Here is a 21293-nt window from a genome sequence, read left to right on the forward strand (position 1 = left end):
TAACCTGTTATGTGTTCATTCTTTTAGCATCCTGTTTTCACTTCAATACTTTGTAAGATTTTTAACATGTTATGTTTATAATCTGGGGTCTAGGGGGCAGCGTGATAGACACATTTTTGTGTCTAATTTGTCCTCAATGTTCTATATTGTTGGTACTCGATTTCGTACTTATTATGGTATTTTATGTGTTTGTAGGTATTTTTCGGAAATAAACATTTTTGGAAAATTCGGCTCGAAAAGTTGTTCAGGGCACCCCCGGAAAAGTACTAAAGGCACCCTCATTTTGGATAAGGGCCACCCCAGGGCACCCTTGCTGTTAAAGGCGCCCCTACTCTGGATAGGGGCACCCCCTTCTTCTTCATTTGAAAATCATTTTCGGCGGGAAATATTTCATCACCAGTGCATGAGATTTTGGGAAAGATTTCTGGAAGATTTTCATGGATATTATGCTGCGACTATGTTATCACTTAATCAATAGGTCACAGGACGTGTTTTTGGAAGGAAAACAAGGAATAAAATCTGCCCATGAATGGTTGTTGCGTTAAACAGGGTAACAAATATTCTTGGATTACGCTTGAGTTATAAGAGAATATTACGTAGGATTTAAGAGGATATATTCTCTGAAAATTTGTTTCTATATAATCCAGAGAGAGTTTGAAAAGTTTCGGACAACTCAGACGTGTTAATAGAGGAGAGGAGAATAAAATCTCCTAAACTTTAATACGATATTTTTTGGTATTTACAAGAGAGATTTATGGTTCTGTGGTGTATTTATAGCTGAGTTTGGAGTCAGATAAGGGGATGGAGCGTTAGGGGAAAGAACAGAATGGAGAGAAATCAAGTTTGAGAAACCTGCTGCTGTTGCTGCCATTGATGAACACGAAGAACATAAGACGCCTGTAGACAGTCGTTCATGCTACAGTGACAGTGACACATTATTAGTATCGTTCTTTGTAACATCATTATTAGGGTTTTCAACATGATGAGTTAGACCCCGTCGCTGGGACGACGGACAAAGCTGAATTTCATCTTGTGGTAAATTTAATTAATTCCTTATTTATTTTTTGCACCGATTATAAATGATTTATGATTTCTATTAATCAATTGTTATCTTGTTTGATAGTGTATGCTTAGTCTTAGGTGCTTTTGATACACTATGCTTGTAATTTACAATTGATGTTTTACGAAATCTATTTTGGCAAAGAATAGAGTTAATATTTCTTGTGTTTGGAGCTATAATTGCCTATGATTAATTTCTGAACCACTTGAATATGAAAAACAATGAAATCCCGAGTCCCAAGTGAATTCTTCATCGCGTGACATATTTTATATATAATTTCTTATTTATACATTTAAGCCTAGAATCAATCTCAAGTAAGTCCGAATAAACGACAAATCTATTTACCACTATCAAAAATACCATCATTTTGAAGGCGCCGACGCGGATTTGTTTTGGACATTGAACATTGGACTTTATTTTTAAAACCCTAAGGAAGGGTTAGTTTAAATATAAACTGCACAGGGAATGACGGCGATTACGATATCGCCTCGGTCCCTCGGGTTCGTACACTGACGTTGGAGTCGGTGGCCCGAGTCGACTTCAACGGTTCATCCCCCGTCTGGAACGGAAGGTAATAATTCTAAACACCCGCGAATCCCCTGTCAGCGGGTTTACTGGATGATTTTGTATGCATATATGTTGAGGACCTGAAATCGGATTTAATTTTCTAGTAAAGGGCAAGGCCTGGCCAAATCAAGATAAGGACTCGGATTTCATCACCATTTCCTTCTTCCCGCCTTAGGAACACATAACCTACGCGAACCTAAGCCTTAAAATTTGGACTAGAACGAGACCGATAGGGTAACGAGCTTATTAGGAAAGTCGTTCGAAAAATATTGGTTATTCTTTTGAGCATACTTTGAAGTTCATCATGGTTTCTCTGAGTTGAATACGCCGCCTTGTAACGCCGGTGAGGCCTTGGTTATCAGAGCTCCACTGAGCTTCCCTCGTCTCTATTCAACTTACTTCAACTCGGATTGATTCCAGAGAGGTTTGGTCAGATTGTAACGAAATACTTTTCAAAAGAATAGAAGCTAGTCTAGAAACAATCTAAGTGGAGCCATCATGATTTTTGTTCGCTAGATAAAATAGGCTTGTTGTGGTCGAGTCAGCCTTGTTTATGCTTGTTTAGAATTCCCTTGCAGTTAGGATGTCGAACTGGTATACCCAATACAATGATTATCCAACTGAACAACATGGACATTACTCTTCTTATGATCATAGTGTGAATAGTGGTTTGGCACACCAAACTTTTCAAGGTTTTGGGTCATACCATGGTGAGCCCAATTACTATCCATACGCGCATCGGTCATACGAGAAAGAAGATTATAATACTAGTTCTTCGTATTTAGAGGATACAATCAAACTATTGAAAAGTAGTCCTTTCTATGATCCTTCAGTTACTATTCCTTCTCTAGAAGAGTCTCTCAGGAATTTAGCTGAGTCATCACGTAAGTTAGCTGAATCGACATACAAGTTAGATGAGGTGAACAACGTAGTTATGGAAAAAAGAACTGCAGGAACGACTGAATCTTCTTTGGAAGATATCCTCAATAGGTTAAGTGAAAACTTAGATCCAACACTTAGGGAGATTTATTTAGAAGAGACCCTTGAGAGGATAGTTGAGTCGACACGTAGACTTGAGTTAGAGACGAACGAAAGTATTGCTCGAAATGACTTGAATTTCCAATATAGTGTATCCAATAATACTCTTTAAAATGAGGATAGTTATTTGCATAATCAAGATATCGAGGTTAGAATTGGTGATACTCCTTGTGTAGATGAGGTTCAGCCATTTCCATGTTATGATAATGATGAGTATGATGTGGACAATGTTGATGAAGAATCTGAAGTATTTAGGCATGGTGATCAGGAATTTGTTACTCCTATTGAGATTGATAATGATAATGATATTTCTGGTTCAAATCCCGATAATTTTAATTATTATCCACCTATTCAAAATGACGGGAATTTGACTAGAGATAATACCGTTTTAGACGAAGTTTTACTTCCTTTTGATTATGAATCCAATGATGGTTTAGAGGAACTAGTTTATCCTGAGAATATTGTTTTCGAGTCTAGAAATTTAGAAACTCTACTCTTAGAAGAAAATTAACTCGTAGAGTTGAGTGAGGATGAACCTGGCTTAGAAGAATCAATTGATCATTTCCAGGAATCTGATGACCTAGAAATTAGGAAAGTTATGACTAGTCTTTCTAGACACACTGAAACTCTAAGTTTGTGGGTGATCATCATTATCCATGTGCTTTAACTCTTAGAAAGGTCCCTCACTTGGGACTTGACATATGTGCCTCAACCATTTTACAAGATTATCTTCATACGCGTTTTCCCGAACCTAATAATGTCCAGGAAGAAGTTTAGTTGTTAGAAACCCATCCTCTGGTTGATGTGGTTTACCCAGGCTATGATTCCCAGATTGATTTTGTTTTCCCACCAAAAACTTTTATTCCAATTGTGGGAACGTTTGAATTTGAAATGTGTCAGTTATTGAGTTTTGAGACTAAACCTAATTACTTTAGGAGATTAGGGTCAACACATTTGTTTAAGGAACACCACCACTCTCATTGTGGTCAGATGTGTGAATCAAATATGAGTGACTTAGAGGATCCCCAGTTATCCAGGTTATTATTATGTTCTTCTAAGTTTGTATTTGAGTTTTTCCAGACTCTAGAACCTGAACATTCGGATCTAACTTATGAGGAAATGCAACCCATGGAAATATTTTATCTAGACCCTGTTATAGAACCTGAACCACAACTAGATGTAGTTGTCTTAAACAGGAAACTAGACAAGGTTGTTCTTTATTTGTTAATTTTCTTGGCATGTTGCAGATTCCTTTTATTTTTGATAGCTCTATTTGGTTTTGGTGATCCGCAGTTATTCCGGCTATTACTTTATGATTCTATGAGGTGATTAATTCCTTCCGATGTCTAGCTGAAGACTTTGAACTTAGCACTTCTTGGGAGGTAACCAAATCTCATGCAACACGGTAATATCTTTCCTTAACTCTTTTGTTTCGAATGGTAACAATTTCTCCTTGTTCATGCTTTTAATATTATATTTAGAACATTGAGGACAATGTTAGATTTAAGTTTGGGGGTATCAGAGAAACTTTTTAGTTGCAATAAATAAACTCCAAAGCCTAGAAATTTATGCTTATTAAGGTTGGCACTAACCAATCTAAGTGGATGGGAAAATCTAGATTGTAGGAGTTGAGGAACCAATCTGATTAGATGGAAACATCTAAAGAGTCTATTCATAAAAGCACAGAGCTCAGGTGTTAGAATTTAAAAAAAAAAAAAACATGGTAGTTTCGCCATATCTCGTTGAATCATAATACTTCTGTTTTTATTTTATTTTTAAGTGACTTGGTGGGGCACACGATTCAAGTTGTTACCTTTGCTATTGTGAATTAGGGTGATTGAGATACCAAAAAAAAAAAACATACCAGACCAACCGACATAAATTCAATAAAGTCGACCACTGGTGCCTTTGTATATGCCAGTTGTATTGACATAGAGTTAGGTTTATCGACCACTGGTCCCCTTGTATATGCCAGTTGTGTTGATATTAGTCAGACCGGTATCTCAGTCCATTAGGATAGGTTCATCTTGATATTAGACAGATATGGGAAACACCGTTCACTTTAAACCATCTACTTTTCTCTTTATCCATTTTCTTAATCTTTCCATGTGATTGGTTGACTCCGGTTATGATGTCCAGAAACTATCTGAGTAGAGCTCTGTCACTTATATATGAATTTTAGTATGTTGAGTGCAAACTCGTGTACAACAATTGGAATTTCGCATCAGGTTACTTCCTCCTATAGTCAATGAGAGTATGCCAACCAAGGAGATTCTTTAGTGCCTTCCAAGGTTTTTCGTAGATAGCTAGGGTCTGGAGTAAAGGTTTTGCGGGTACACCTCTGGTAAACCCTCCCGAGAGTAACTCGGTCGCTAGGGCCACCTAGCGAGTAAGGATTTTATTTTTCTAGATTAGTTTTGCTCGAGGACTAGCAAATAATAAGTTTGGGGGATATTTGATAGACACATTTTTGTGTCTAATTTGTAATCAATGTTCTGTATTGTTGGTACTCGATTTCGTACTTATTATGGTATTTTATGTGTTTGTAGGTATTTTTGAAAAATTCGGCTCGAAAAGTTGATCGGGGCACCCCCGGGAAAGTACTAAAGGCACCCTCATTTTGGATAAGGTCCACCCCAGGACACCCCTGCTGTTAAAGGCGCCCCTACTCTGGATAGGGGGCACCCCCTTCTTCTTCATTTGAAAATCATTTTCGGCGGGAAATATTTCATCACCACTGGATGAGATTTTGGGAAATATTTCTGGGAGATTTTCATGGATATTATGCTGCTATTATGTTGTCACTTAATCAATAGGTCGCAGGACCTGTTTTTGGAAGGAAAACAAGGAATAAAATCTGCCCATGAATGGTTGTTGCGTTAAACAGGGTAACAAATATTCTTGGATTACACTTGAGTTATAAGAGCATATTACGTGGGATTTAAGAGGATATATTCTCTGAAAATTTGTTTCTATATAATCCAGAGAGAGTTTGAAATGTTTCGGACAACTCAGACGTGTTAATAGAGGAAATGAGAATAAAATCTCCTAAACTTTATTACGATATTTTCTGGTATTTACTCGAGAGATTTATGGTTCTGTGGTGTATATATAGTTGAGTTTGGAGTCAGATAAGAGGATGGAGCGTTAGAGGGAAGAACAGAATGGAGAGAAATCAAGTTTGAGAAACCTGCTGCTGCTGCTTCCATTAATGAACACGAAGAACATAAGACGCCTGTAGACAGTCGTTCATGCTACAGTGACAGTGACATATTAGTTGTATCGTTCTTTGTAACAGTTATTTTGTAACAGGCATAATTGTTAAAACCCGGTTTTTCATCATTTCTCCCCTTTTCATCATTTGTAAACCATTTTTGAGCATAAATAAATTCTTTGAGAGGGTTTTCAACATGATGAGCTAGAACCCATCGCTGGGACGACGGACGAAGCTGAATTTCATCATGTGGTAAATTTAATTAATTTCTTATTTACTTTTTGCACCGATTATAAATGATTTATGATTTCTATTAATCAATTGTTATCTTGTTTGATAGTGTATGCTTAGTCTTAGGTTTTTTTGATACACTATGCTTGTAATTTACAATTGATGTTTTACGAAATCTATTTTGGCAAAGAATAGAGTTAATATTTCTTGTGTTTGGAGCTATAATTGCCTAGGATTAATTTCTGAACCACTTGAATATGAAAAACAATGAAATCTCGAGTCCCAAGTGAATTCTTCATCCCGTGACATATTTTGTATACAATTTCTTATTTTTATATTTAAGCCTAGAATCAATCTCAACTAAGTCCGAATGAATGACAACTCTATTTACCACTATCAAAAATACCATCACAGCGCCCCCTTGTTAACTAAGTTTTGAAAAAAAAAATAGATGGACTGAAACATGCATTAATATATATATATAAACATAGTAATATAACAAGATATTTAGTTTTTCTAATATTCATAGTAATATAACAAGATAAACTAACACATTACACCAACTACTTGCGAGTTAATATTGATAGACTGAAGTTAAGCTTTACCAACTACTGAAGTTAAACTTTACACATAACACCACTGAAGGTTTTTACTTGTTATAAATAGATACCAGTTCAAACTCCAAGATCATATATTGCATCCCAGAAGTCTTCATTGGCATCTATGTCCCAACTGTTACCAATATCTGTCAGCATTTTCAATGCCAAACTTAGTCTCTTCTTGTTGACTTTCGCTATTGCTTCTTCAGTCGTCAACTTTTGCCATTTATTTTGTCCTTCTAACTTCATTCTCATATTCATATAGTAGCAGACAAATATGAGGCAGTCGGGGTAAGAACCTTGTTCATGGACCTTGTTTAAAACTATATCCTTGTATACAAGTTTCTCTCTCTTTATATACACGACATTTGCTGATAGTTTCAGGTTGTCATATCTTTGGATCAAATAAGGCATACAAACAGTTGCCATCTGAACGGCTTGATGCTTGCATTTAACTCTATAGCTCGACAGACTATTGAAGAAGTTCCACTCACCCTCAGAGAAGTCATACTCTAACAATGTCCAGTGTGAACCAGTAGGGATATCCTTTGTGATATAGTTCACTGGAGTGAACATTTTCTCAACCTTCATAGGTAGATTTAAGATGAATTGTTCAACATACCTGGAAATCCCAACTAGGTCCTTGCTTCTAACAAAATAGTGCACAACAAATGTATTAAACAATGCTGAATAACTTATTGTGGAGAAGAAACAATGTGGGTATCACAGGTTATGCAGTAAAACAATGATGAATAATTTTTCATGCAGCAAAAGCAGTTGTTATGTAGCTGAAGCAAATGGGTGTAACAGATCTTTAACTTACCCAAGCATCTGGCCTCATGAATGCCGTCTCAGTATACCTATGTTGATAACTCACCAGATCCTTCTCAATTTTCCGCTTACGGAACAATATATAGTTGTAGAAGCGTAATACATTTTATTTAAGGTATTGATTGTTCAGCAATTGCATTATTACATCTCCGTGAATCCGAATATCCCATAGGTACGGGTCTTCATCTGATTCTCCTTCTTTGATAAACCAAGCCGAATTGCTGCAGAAGACACAATAAGTTTTTTTTTTTTTAAGTGACCCAAAAAATGTAATAAACTGTTATGCATTGATTTTTTTTGTACGTAAAACTTGTTATGCATTGAAATATTAGAAGCATAATTTGTTGCATAACTTGTGCTGCATTGATGTTTTTAAAGCATAATCTATTATGCATTGTTTGTTTATAACGCAAAATTTCTTATGCATTTTACTTTTTAACAAGCATATAAAGTAGTTTGATGTACTCACAGGATGTTGGCATGCTCAAATATCTCTCCATTACTTCCACGTTGGCTGGTTCTAATGTATCTTTGTAATCTTGAAAGAATTCCATTGTTTCCAGTGAAGGTAATTTTGTGAACGGATTACCAGATTTACGAGGATTTACTTCTTCAAATTTATCATCTGCAGGCTTGTCTATTTTCTTCGGCTGCTTCCCTAGATAACAATCTTTGAGGAGTACACTGGATATTCTTTCCTCACCTGATGTCCTATTCTTGATTATTTTTATCTTACTTCCCATTTCCACCTGGTTCTCATCTTTCTGTTCCTGCTTCCCATCGTCTGTTCGCTTTGCTGCTGGATTTTTCTTCACTAGTGACCTCTTGGAAAATTATGTTCTTGGTATAAATTCCCCTCCATGTTCTTCTTCCTAGAGATTCATGTAACCAAAATATGTTACATATAAACAATTTATTTTGAAATAGTTGATTAAGTGCAAAATAGCAACATAGTAAATAGTTTGTAGTTTATTAAAATAATAAATAGTACATAGTTCATTCGACATTAAAAAAAACATATAAAGATGTTATGCTGCTTTCTTAAAAAAAAACATAATCTGTTTATATTTTATGTACCAGGTTTTTTGTATTTATCTTTGCATCTTCATTCGAGCTTTTTTCTTTTTCAGCATCTTGTGTGGATGGAGTTAGAGGATTCTCTGCCAGATACTTCAAGACATCACTGGTCGTCTCAACGACTATCTCCTTCTCTGCTTCAACGACTGTCTCAACAACCATCTCCTTTTCTGCTTCAACGACCGTCTCAACAATTGATTGTTGTAGCTTTTCAGCCACTGGATCTTCTGGTTGTTGTGGTTATTCATTTTTATGTTGTTGTTGTGGTTCTTCAGCATCATCTTTAGTTGCAGCAACAGGTTGTGAACAATGCAGGTTAAATGTGGGCACTTCAAATTGTTCTGCTTTATTCTGAGTTTCTGGAAGAATGTTATCATCACCACCGGCCTGAAAATCTTTTTCTTGTGATTCAATTATTTCTTGTGTTGTTGCTATATTGGGTGTTGTCTCCAATTCCTCTTGAGTTTCTGTTTCCTTGTCGTCGCTGGAGAGATTAACAGCTTTTTCCAAGTCCATGAACTTGAAAGGTGAAGACTGGATTCCTTGACTAGCCATTTGTTCTTGGCTATCAAGTCAGATGACTTATGGCACTGATTCTTGTGTAGGTTGTTCAGTTGAAGATACCAGTTCAACAAGAGTCTCATTCCTTTGCAAGTTTTGGCTCAGTGGGACGCTTGGCTCATCTGATGATACATCAACGCTATGGCCAACTGACGAATCCACCTGCACCTCTTCGTTCCCACAATCAACAAGCAATTCCTTCACGTAATCATACAACTTTTCATTGAAGTCTCCTCCACTCTGTCTGTTCCTCTCCTGAGTCTGCTTCATGTCTTTTAGTTTTGCTTGAATGATCTGCAATCTTGCTTCTGCACTCTCGGCGAGATAATTTTCTTGTTCAATTATCTTTATTGCATTCTGAAATGCTTCTTCATACTTGTCCCTGTTCTCTTCAAGATTTATTGCAACGAGTTCAAGTATCACTAACCTTTTCCTTGGTTCTCTTGGTTCACAGAGTTCCAACTCCATTGCACTGTACTCATCTCTAAAGTTCTCATGGAACTGCGACATGATTTATAACACTCATTAAAGGAATGAAAAACTAATATAACAACATTTTTTATATGCATAACTTGTAATGCAACTAGTTTAAACAACGCATAATTAGTCATGCATTTTTATTAGGTTGCATAAGATGTTATGCATTGAGTTATAAAGGTGCATAACTTATTATGCATTTATAGATTTTTAAAACACAACCCTGATTAACACTTTTCATTTCTAAACAATGCATAACTGCTCATGCATTCATAATTGAGCTGCATAAGATGTTATACATTGATTTATTAAGGTGCATAACTTATTATGCATTCATAGTTTTTGAAAAACACAACCCTGATTAACAATGCATAACTACTCCTACATTCATAATTGAGCTGCATAAGATGTTATCCATTCTTTTCTTAAGGTGCATAACTTATTATGCACTTTCAGTTTTTGCTAACATAACTTAGTATGCATTCATTTTTTTAAGTTCATAATCAAGTACCTTTAAGCTTGTAATATGCTTCTTGATCATTGCTTTCTTCATTGCTGCCAACTCCCACTTCGCAACTCCTGGTGTAGCATTGGGACTGACCTTGACGATGTTGGATGATATCTCATCTATGTTGGAGTGCTCAGCCAACCAAAGCTGCGAAAAACAATAACTAATAATATATTCTGTAAATTAATATACAATGCAAGTTTATTAAGAGAGTAAAAAAAAAACTAACTCACAAGAGAATATATAGTGCAGCCACTGCAATTTCTTATACGGTGATTCTTTCTTTTGACAGTCTTTATGCCATTCATCAGGTGTTCATGAATAAGATTAGGAAAAGATACAGAGTTCATGGTTTCCAAATCCTTAACCAAACCAACATACGAGACGTCCAAATTGTATCTCATTGAACTACGAAAGAACAATACGACTAGCATGTAAAGGCAGACAACTTCCTCTTCATGACCTTTCATATCAAGTTTTTCCAACACCAGCCTTTCAATATCATTTATCCACACTTTTGTCACCTGTTCTTTGGGATCTGTACTGATATAACCTGCCTTTGTTTTGAATGGGAATTGCTTGACGAGGGAATGTGACTGAGTCAGGTCCATCTCCTTCTTTGAAGTAAGAATATCATTTCCTTTGCATTCCTTAATTCTTGGAATCAGAAAATTAACTGCAAGCTCACTAGACGTTGACTGTATCGACTTGTTTTCGGACACCTTGAATGAATGTTGATTCAAATTATTATGGTCATATGATAGAAGGACTTCATCCATCAGCTGGTTTCTCTTACCATCCAATTACGCCATGTTTGCAGCATATAACCAGTTATAGAATTTCCCCAACGGAAACACATTCATCATGTTAGCCTGCAACGGAGTCAAATCACCTCTTTCTCTTATCTTGCCAAACAAGTGACCTGCCCTTAGAAAACCTGCTCTAAAATTACCTACTTGAACTGCTGATTTAGTTTTTACTGCATAAACAAAAGAACAAAAAAAAAATACATTTTTAGAACTGCTGTCTAGAACTGCATTACTACTCATGCCTACTTTTCAGGCATCTTCATAAACAGTTATGTACTATAAATAATTGTTGAAACAAGGTGCATAATATGTTATGCACCTCTATAAATAATTGCATAACTAGTTATGCAGCTGCAAATGTGAATTCATGACTAGTTATGCCTTATGTAAAAATGACAAAGTGTTAAGCATGGTTTTTGTTTACCCTGCATAACCTATAATGCACTACTTCTTAAAATGACATAAACGCACAGTCAAGTGCATAACATATCATGCATACATAATCTAATAAGCACGTAAATGATAAGAAAATTTTATGAACTGATGCATAATAGGAATTCAACGCACCTTGTTTATACACAACACATTGCTTATTAGATTCTTCTTCTTCTTATTCCATTTCACTTTCAGCTTCTTCTTCATCATCTTTTTTAGGTCTTCTGATTGTTTGGGTTCATGTCTTTTTCTTTTCTTCTTTTGATCAACAGCTTTCCTAACTGAAACGGACCAAATCAATATTGAAACAAATCAATTACACTAAAGAAACAATATATCACACAAAAGATATCACAAGAAAATCTTACCATCTACTTCCTTCTCAGCATCTACTTCCTTGTCATTATATACTTCCTTCTCATCATCTGTGTTATCATCTTCATTCTCTGTATCATCATCCCCCAAAATTTCCTTTGGTGCAGCTTTCTTTTTAGTCTTTGTTTTCTTTTCTGCTTCAGGCTTAGGTGAACTAGGTGATTCCTTATCTTTCAATCTCTGCGACTTCCTTGATGGGGTGGTTGCCTCAGGATCTTATTGACACACAAATAAATAAGTTATTCATATCAGGTTATGCAGTAATTTTGGTAAGCATAACAAGTTATGCTTCAGCATAACAAGTCATGCACGTTTTTTTTTATTCTGCATAACATGTTATTCAGATTTGTTTTGTTGCATAACATGTTATGCAAACATGAATCACAGACACATGAAGTAAATGCATACCTGAGACTTTGTTTTTCTTCTTGGAAGCTCCGGGCTTTACGTTGGTTCTCGTCTCCTTTTGTTGTTGTTCACCATCAATTTCCGCTTTTCCCTCTTCTAGGTTATCATCATTAGCAGGTAACAATGATGTTAACACTTAAATTGATTAAAATGAAAAAGTAACACTTAAAAGTGGGTGTTATGCAGTGTTTTTTAAAGAATAATCTGTCATGCATCTGCAGAACAAGTTATGCACATTTATTTTGATGCTGCATAACCTGTCATGCATGATGCATAACTAGTTTTGATGCTGCATACCCTTTCATGCATGATGCATAACTAGTTTTGATGCTGCATACTCTGTCATGCATAAGGCATTATTAGTCATGCATAACCTATTATGCACTCAAACAACTTGTTATGCAGTTTTTTTTATGCAGAATCATACATCAATTAGTGATGATGCATACCAGAGACTTCCTTTCTCTTCACAGCATATTTCTTTGCCTTCTTTTTCATCTTCACCAGTGGTCGGTCACTATCACTTTCTCCTTTTTCATCTTCAACATCATCAGGTAAAATTGATGTTAAAATCAAAGAGTGGGTAAGTTATAGAGCAAAATAAATTATGGGTAAACATATTTAGGATGAAAATTTCACCAGAAACGTTTTTGTTCTTAGATTTGTTCTTCTTTTGGGGATTTCCGACTTCTAATTCATCATCGGCTTCTGGTACAACAAAACTTAAAATTTAAAAAAAAAATATGGTAAAAACAAAATCATAACAGATGAAGTAAATGCTAAATCTCACCATTGTTTTTCTTTTTCTTCGACTGAATTTCTCCTTCTTCGTCTTCAACATCAAGAACAAAAGTTAAAATCGAAAAAATATTAAATCTAGTTTCAATACTTGAATGCATGCAATAATACATCGATTAAAACTAGTTTCAATACCTGATTTCTTTTGTTTCTTCTTCTGAAGACGCGTTTTCGAAGGTGTTTCATCCATTTTTGTTGAAACTGAATTCTAGGGTTAAACAGTAAGTAGTTCTACGGTATTTTATTATTTGAAATTGATTTATAGGGTTTGATAAACTAACAGATGATTGTTTTCTTTGAATGATGGAGAAGAAAATCTATGCAGATCCGTTACAGAGTTAATGGAGGAAAGATTTAATGGAGGAGTAGAGAAATAGATAAAGAAGAACGGTAAGAAACTTGTGGGGAATAAATGTGCGGACCGTTTCTGGGAGTTAATATAATTGTACGAACAACTGAGGGTATTAACGTCCTTCCGCACGTTAAAAATAATTTCAACTAATGCTGGGTGCGACGGTAATAGAAATTAATTGTGGGCCTGAGGGTAAAAAAAATGAAAATTTTGGGCCTGCCCCTAAGTTTCCCATTTAATTTTTCTCTTATAACTCCTTTCTTTTCAAAATCAATAAAATTGGTGTGATTCAAAAAAAAAAAAACTTTAAATCACTAACCAATATTTATCTATTATTATTTATTTTCTTGTATCAATAAATAATTGAGTGCTGATGAATTCTGAACTCAAATCTCATCACCGGATCATTAACCGATTTTCTTTGGCGATTTTGAGTTTTTCATAGGATACTTCCGTTAAATCATTAACCAATTTTCTTAGGCGGTTTCGAGTCTTTACTTGTGTAACTATTAATAGATTATCTTTGACCATTTTTTCTTAATTAAGTTAATTAGAATAAATTCCAACGAGTTTTGCGTTTGAAAATGAAAATTGATTGATAGAACATATATTACGGGACCAAAATATTAGTGGCAGATTAAAATTAAACCTATTCCAAATCCGAATGGATTAATGCGTGTTTGTAATTATCAACACAAAACCAAAATGAAACCCCCATTAGAGTAGTGAAGCTGGTTTTCTTTTTGTTTCATCTTTCATGACCTTTGCTCTTACAGATCCTTTTGAAGGTTGAGACACTACCATTATCAATCTCACAAGGGTCTGGAAGAAAAATGACTAAACAAATTGTTCTAAGACAATCAATGACGGATAGGAGACAACCTTTACTAACAAAAGGATCATCATCATTAACACCAGGAGGAGTAAGTTTAAGAAGAAATTTGCAATCATCGTCATCAACAGGAGGAAGTAAAAGATTTGCAGAAGTAGCAGGAGGAACAGCAGCAGAATGCGCAGCAATATGTTGTTGTTGTCCATGTGGGATCATGAATTTACTAGTGCTTGCTGTATATAAGTTACCAGCGGGATTATGTAGGAAAGCATTGAAGAATAAAAGGATAAAAAGATTGAAGAAAAATGGTGTCTTTCAGCAACAACAACAGAAGAAAAGATGTTGTTGCGGTTGCGACGAACCCGATATTCAAATTCATCCATTGGGTGTTGTTACTAATGACTGGGGTGATGAGGATAATAATTTATCAGGTGAATTGATTAGTAGTAAATCCGGTACGGTTATGTTATCTGCTGGGAAAGAGATTCAAGATTTGGAGATTGAAATGTGGGATAAGTTTTATAGTACTGGGTTTTGGAGAAGTTCTTCTCAAAGAGATGATCTTCATGATTTGCCCATTATTACTCTTGATGATTAATTCGTTCTTTATCCCACATTTCAACGATGAATGTCATAATTCACAGATGTTAAACTAATTGATTGAAGATGATTTGATTTGATTGAAAAATAAGTATCAGCTATGTTGTAATGTTTATGGTAAAAACTGTCTCCTAATTCCTTTTGAACTTTTTTTCTCTTTAAAATATAATTTTCTTGATAGTACGAGATTAAGTCAGCCGACTGAAAAAAAAAAATGAAAAAAAAAAAGTGTAACCCGACCATAGTTGTTTGCCTTGAGATGATGGATTGGTGGGATAGAAGATGTAATTTGTGAGGGGTACTCCTTAATTTTTTAACTAAAGAAGAGAGAGATTGCATTTTGTTGGGTGGAATTCGATTGTGCTTGCTTACTGAAATTATTCTATACATTTTACTACTATCATTAATTTATTATATTGTATTGGTTTGAATGAAACTGACTAATTTCCAGATGTGTAATTTATGAAAAACTGTATGGAGGAGGAGTATTATCATATTAGTCCTTCCGAAAAGCAATACTTTCAACTTCCCAAATTAGGCAAAGTGCAAAACCAAAAAGTGGAAGTATCACTTTTTCTGAAACGGAGGTAGTATTTATCTAGGTTAGCCTATTGGTCGTAAGGCTAATTCCTATGAGCTAGATTGAACTGCTAGATTAGCCAAAAAGTGTTACAAATCATGAAAAAGGTGTGGGAAAAAAATTAGCACTAGCATTGGATAGTTCACTCTCCTAGCAAGTGCTCGCAGTTCAACTATCAGCGAGATTGAAACGCTGAATGGTTCAGCGCTCAAAAAGTGTTTTTAACGCTGAACGGTTCAGCGCTGGGAGTTAAATTTTATGATCTAACGGCTGAGATTTAAAACGCTGAACCAAACATCGTTCTATAGTGGTCCCAGATGACATGAATGACCAATCTAGCTGCTAGATATCTAGCCCATAGGACTTAGGAGGTTACCCATGCTGGCGTGTAGGAGTGTGCAAAAAAGCCGGAACCGTGGATTTCACCCCTATCCGTCCGCAAAATTGCGGGTAAAATCCAATCCGCAAGAGTTATAGGCCGGACACGGGTGAGATTCTTAAATCCGCACGTTTACACGGTTTGGTTGCGGTTGGACTTTGTAATCCGCGGATTTACCCGCACCGTAGGGTAATAAGGGAATTTGATAGAAATATTTAGGATATTTTTGTAAACTCTAGGGGCGGTAAAAACATACACCCAGAAGAACAAATATCCATTGTAAGAAACTATAACAGACTTGATAAACTCAAACAGTTTGCAGTTCAAAATAAAACATGCCAACAATAAAAGATTTAATTACCAGATATTGATCGTTTGAAATTAGGATTACAACATTCTCTGGCACTTGAGATTGTTTCTTGATTTCGCTATTAGGAGATGGAAGTGGACGTACCTAAACAAATGGAGCCAATTCCTACACAATTAAACTTCAGAAGGTACACAACTAGATTTTCGGTTTGAACCCAACTACCCAAGTGCTTAACAGGATATGAAGCATCCGTGAGCGAAACTTAAAGATCTCGTATGTGTGGGGTGTTGATGACAATATCCTTCTTTCTATTAGTACAATGATGACAATATCCTTCTTTCTATTAGTACAATCAAGGTGAAAGGTTTCGGTTCATATCCAATTGAAAGAGGACTCAGAAACTAGTTCTCCCATGTATTATTTTGGGTTTTACTTTTTTTTTCTATCTAAATCCGCGGTTAATCCGCATCCGGACCGTATCATCCGTTGATCCGCGGTTTTGAAATCCGCGGGTGACTGGGCCGGACACGGTTGGATTTTTCAAATCCGCAATATTGATGGATTGGACGCGGGTGACCCCTAATCTGCAACCGTCCGTCCGTTGCACGCCCCTACTGACGTGGATGGCCAATCTAGCAACTAGATATCTAGTCCATAGGACTTAGCCTAAGAATAGATGAAAAAATGATACAACCAGGAGAATCATCTAAAATCATGATGTAATTATCAACGAGTCAAAACCACAAAAAGAGACGGATTTGCCAGCAGAAATTTCTTAACTGAAAATATTCTCTTGGTGAAATAAAACTCAAGCCCGGGCCAAAATTTAAGTTCTAACATGCAAACAGTGAGATTGACATTCAAAAAAAAAGCCTCGCAAGGATATCAACACCCAGAGGAAATTTTGAAGTGCTCGATGCATACTCGAAAACAGAGGACACCTTCGGGTATAAATGGAAACAGGCCAGACTCCTAAACAAAACCTTGTCACTACACTCCTCTCATATTTCATTTATTAAAGTTTCGCTACTCGAGATTTCAGAATAATAACAGGTTCTCTTCCAGCGACAAATTTCATCAATAACAAGTTTCCCTGTTTTCTATATGTTTCATCGGAATTCTTGATGCATCTAAAGATTACCTCATTTACAGAAAAAGTTCAACAAACATATCAAGACTGAACCAGTTCTACATGTACAAAATCCCAACCCAATCACCGCTACAATTCAACTAATCACATACGAAACACATTAAGTTTCCTACTTCGACCTTCAATGCCGGATGATATCATAATTATTCAGTTCAAACCAAAAACCAAATATCGAAAAACAAGAAATGTATCAATGATCTCAGTTCATACCTGATATTGCAATCTTGTCTCAACAACTTCCAACAGAGTAGTAACCGCACCAGCAAGAGCATCCACAGCCCCACCAGCCACAACATGAACAATTAGTTGCGTTTCACTAGCATTCTCTGGCGATATCTCACTCAAAACCTTCTTCACAGCCTCATAATTGTAGCAACATGCACAGCAGTAAAAGGTGCATTCATAAAAATAGTACACCTAAAACTCGCATAAAAGGCTCTAAATCTCCCCACTTTAAACATTTTCATAGCACAATCTTCAACAGCATTGTAAGAACTTCTTTTCAACTGCCTCTGCTTAACAACATCCAAAGGAGTCAACAACACACCGCTCACAGTAATTACTCATAGTAATTACGCCAGAAACCATGTGCACAAACGAATGATGCCCAGGTTCATTACCAGCTAAAAAAATTTTACAAGTTTTATACACAGAAATAAACAGCATGAGCAGGGCCAGCACCAAGAATAGTTGCTGCAATTTCTCTATAAAGTCCTAAATGGCCTTCTTTTCACATAACTAAAGTAAAAAAATTCACCAATTTGATGATGACTACTATAAGATGCAGCAGCAGGGAAAAATAATACGAAGAAGATGTTGCACCGAGCATGTGCATACAGGTTTTGAGTCTATCTACTGGGAACATAGCCATGTAATCAGCCGTTCTTACAATTTACAGGTTTTGGATCTGTGTTGTGGTTTTTGTCATAACAATGAGGAGGAAGTGAAGGCGATTAGGTGGTGGTGACGGACAGATGGTGGTAATTGAGTAGATTTGATGAACTTCTTGGTTTAAGCTTCAGTAGGTTTAAGGGAGAGAGAAACGGAAAAAGGAAGGATTTTATTTTTTTATTTTTATTTTTGATGAAAAAGAGAAGGATTTTTAATTTGGGGAAAACTCAGCTTCTCACATGAACGGGTACAGTATCCTGCTGAAATCCAACAGTCTGTTTCCGTCATCTAAATTCACATAGGGGCAGGTGCCCACAAGAGCCCATACGAGGATACGCCAGTGTCTGTATCAACATGAGATAGAGAAAATTCAGTTAGATGCCTAAGGCTAAGTTGAATATACTATGACCATCTTATTAGACTTGAAAAGTAGATATTTAAAGAGTTGAAACCACACCTCAAACTTCAAAAACCCTCCAAGTAAGTTCAAAGCAAAGGGCTTCCTCCAATCCCCCTCTACTCAGCTTTCCAAAATCCTTTTGCTGCACACAAAAGAAAGGGTAAGCAAATATTTCAACCAATTCATTCAAAATGCTAATCAACATTGATATTCTTTCAAATTACATACCAAATTACAGTCGAGTAGATAAAACATTAAGGTTTTGGCTCAATTGCTCCCAATCCATGTAATTAGCTATGACTGCTGCAAGTAGCCTCCCTGCACACATAACGTTTAAAGTAATGAAATACTTCAGTAAAGAGATGGTGTATTCATAGACACATGCTTAATTCTTATCAACATTCATAAATTCTAAGCATTCCACAGTTGGGGTGAGAAAGATAGTGCAAAGAGGGGATGTAAAAAGCCACCGAGCCAATAATGCTAGATGTATAGTATATTAGCAGTAAACATTGACGTGAGACCACCATTTTCTGCAATGTGACGATGCTTTTGCTTTGGCACTCCCTTTAGCTCAAGTGTGTGGACACGAAATTGTTGAAATACGGGTATGGAGAGATAGTAGAGAGGATTGAAATAAACTCAAACAGATAAAACTAGGCATTTTGTTTCTGCTTCCTTGAAACATTTAAATAGAAGTTAGATACAACTGATCTAAACTTCCAATTACAAGGAGCATGACTCCCACTAACATGACCTTGACTAACAAACCTTATCCAACATACAACATAATGATCAACCCTCAATCACACGTACTGACCCCACGTCTTCCAAGTACGAACCCATTATACAAGGACCCACACCAACTAACGAACTAGTGTTTGCTTGATCAACTCCTAACAGAGTTTGACTTTACTATTAACACCACATTATGTGTCTAGTAGTAATCTGCGGACTCATGTACTAAGTCACCAAAACTTAAGTTCTAAAATGCAAATAGTAAGACTGATAAAAGAAACAAGTAAGCCTTAATGATATTACCAATCTCAGAGGAAAAGTGCTCAATACATACTTGAAGACAGGGACACCTTCAAGTATACACAGAAACAGGCCAGACTCCTAAAGCAAGGCCTTATCACTACGTTCTTCTCAAATGTCACTTAAGTTTGGGATTTCATAATAATAACAGGTTTTCTCTTCCAGCAACAAATTTCATCTATAACAGATTTTCCTTCACAAACATATCAAAACTAAATCAGTTTTACATATACAAAATCCCAGCCCAATCACCGCCACAAATTCAATTTATCACATACAAACACATAAAGTTTTCTACTTCGACCTACAATGATGGATGATATCATGATTATTCGGTTCATACCAAAACTCAAATATCAAAAACAAGAAACAATATAATGATCACTGTTCATACCTGACACCGTGATCTTGTCTTAACAACATCCAATGGAGTAGTAACCGCACCAGCGATAGCACCCACAGTTCCGCCAGCCATAACATGAACCTTTAGTTGCTCTTCACTAGCATTCTCCAGTGAAATATCACTCAAAAACTTTCTTCATAGCTTCATATGTAGCAAAATGCACGGAAGTAAAAGGTGCTCATAACAAAAGTAGTCCTAGAACTCTCATAAAAAGCTCGAAACCTCTCTTCTTTAAACATTCTCATAACACAATCTTTAACAGCATTATAAGGACCTTCTTTTCAACTGCAATCTCTGCTTAACAACATCCAAAGGAGTCAACATGGCATCGCTTGCAGTCGTGACAATAATGCCACAAACCGAGTGCATGAATGGATGATGCCCCAGTTCATTACCACATATTCTTATTTGTACAGGATTCATAAACATAGAAATAAAAAGCATGAGCAGGGCCAGCACCATGACCCATTGCTGCAATTCCTCTATTAAGTCCTAAATGAACTTTTCACATAATTGAAGTAAAAATCTACCAATTTGAGGATGATGATGACTACTACAATGCCCCCAGCAACAGCATATCTACTGGGAACAAAGCCACGTGTTCAACAATCCTTGCAATTGAACCTGCAATCATGAATTTCCAGAAACTTAATCCATCATTTTCATTCGAGGTTGTTTTGAAGTTTGGGGTTTGGATTAGTGTTGTGGTTTGTATCATAACAAAGAAGAGGAAGTGAAGGGAATTTGGTAATTTAGTTGATTTGGTGATTTTCTAGGTTTAACCTTCAACGAAGGAAGAGTGATAGGGAAAAGAAACGGAAGGATTTTAATATGGGGCAAAATCAGCTTCTCACATAGATAGTCAATTACTTACGTGTTGTAAACAATGAAGATCAAAGGTATCGGCTTCAAGAAGTTCCATCCTTGTAGAAAATGAGACCCCCAGATTTGTTAGTAATGAAAAGACTGTATATTGCAGCAGCCATTTGATTGTAAAAACATGAATCGGATCAAATGAATTGATTCAGAGATATGAAAGAATTTTGTTGACATGAAAGTGCAAAGGGGTTTTATTTTGAAACCCTAGATTCGTGTGTGATAGAGTGCAGAGTAATGAACTTCTTCTGTTATGGGCATGAACCACTAGGACTGGAAAATGCAACACCTCGGTGAAAGTGCTACTCATAGGTAGGTAGTAGTAAGTACCGTAGTCAATTGATTTGGCATTTTGACCAGATTTAGGCCTATTTCCATGCACATGTCTAAAAAAATCTGTTTGGCATATCAGGTAGGTTGGCAAACGAGTTGCGCCACTATGGGGAAAAATCACGGAGCGATATAATTTTTATCGACCGATATTAGCGATATTT

General features: G+C 36.1%; 1 protein-coding gene and 1 long non-coding RNA gene across 3 annotated transcripts; one reads left to right on the top strand and one right to left on the bottom strand.

Moving 5' to 3' along the window:
• Positions 1-14001: 14001 nt before the first annotated feature.
• Positions 14002-15183, top strand: LOC113303557. Its single transcript, XM_026552595.1, has one exon. It carries the CDS (start codon positions 14174-14176, stop codon positions 14768-14770), a length of 597 nt encoding a protein of 198 aa, XP_026408380.1. The 5' UTR covers positions 14002-14173; the 3' UTR covers positions 14771-15183.
• A 1929-nt stretch (positions 15184-17112) lies between these two features.
• On the bottom strand, positions 17113-21062 carry LOC113302689. 2 transcript variants are annotated; one of them, XR_003337022.1, is made up of 5 exons: positions 20798-21062; positions 19915-20547; positions 18711-18800; positions 18540-18624; positions 17113-18426 (listed from the first exon to the last, which is right to left on the bottom strand). It is a non-coding gene; the product is annotated as an uncharacterized LOC113302689 (long non-coding RNA). The 2 variants fall into 2 exon arrangements; XR_003337021.1 differs by having other exon boundaries at positions 17114-18426; positions 19915-21062.
• Positions 21063-21293: the final 231 nt, after the last annotated feature.

Source organism: Papaver somniferum, chromosome 8 (assembly GCF_003573695.1).
Source record: "Papaver somniferum cultivar HN1 chromosome 8, ASM357369v1, whole genome shotgun sequence".
NCBI classification, from domain to species: domain Eukaryota; kingdom Viridiplantae; phylum Streptophyta; class Magnoliopsida; order Ranunculales; family Papaveraceae; genus Papaver; species Papaver somniferum.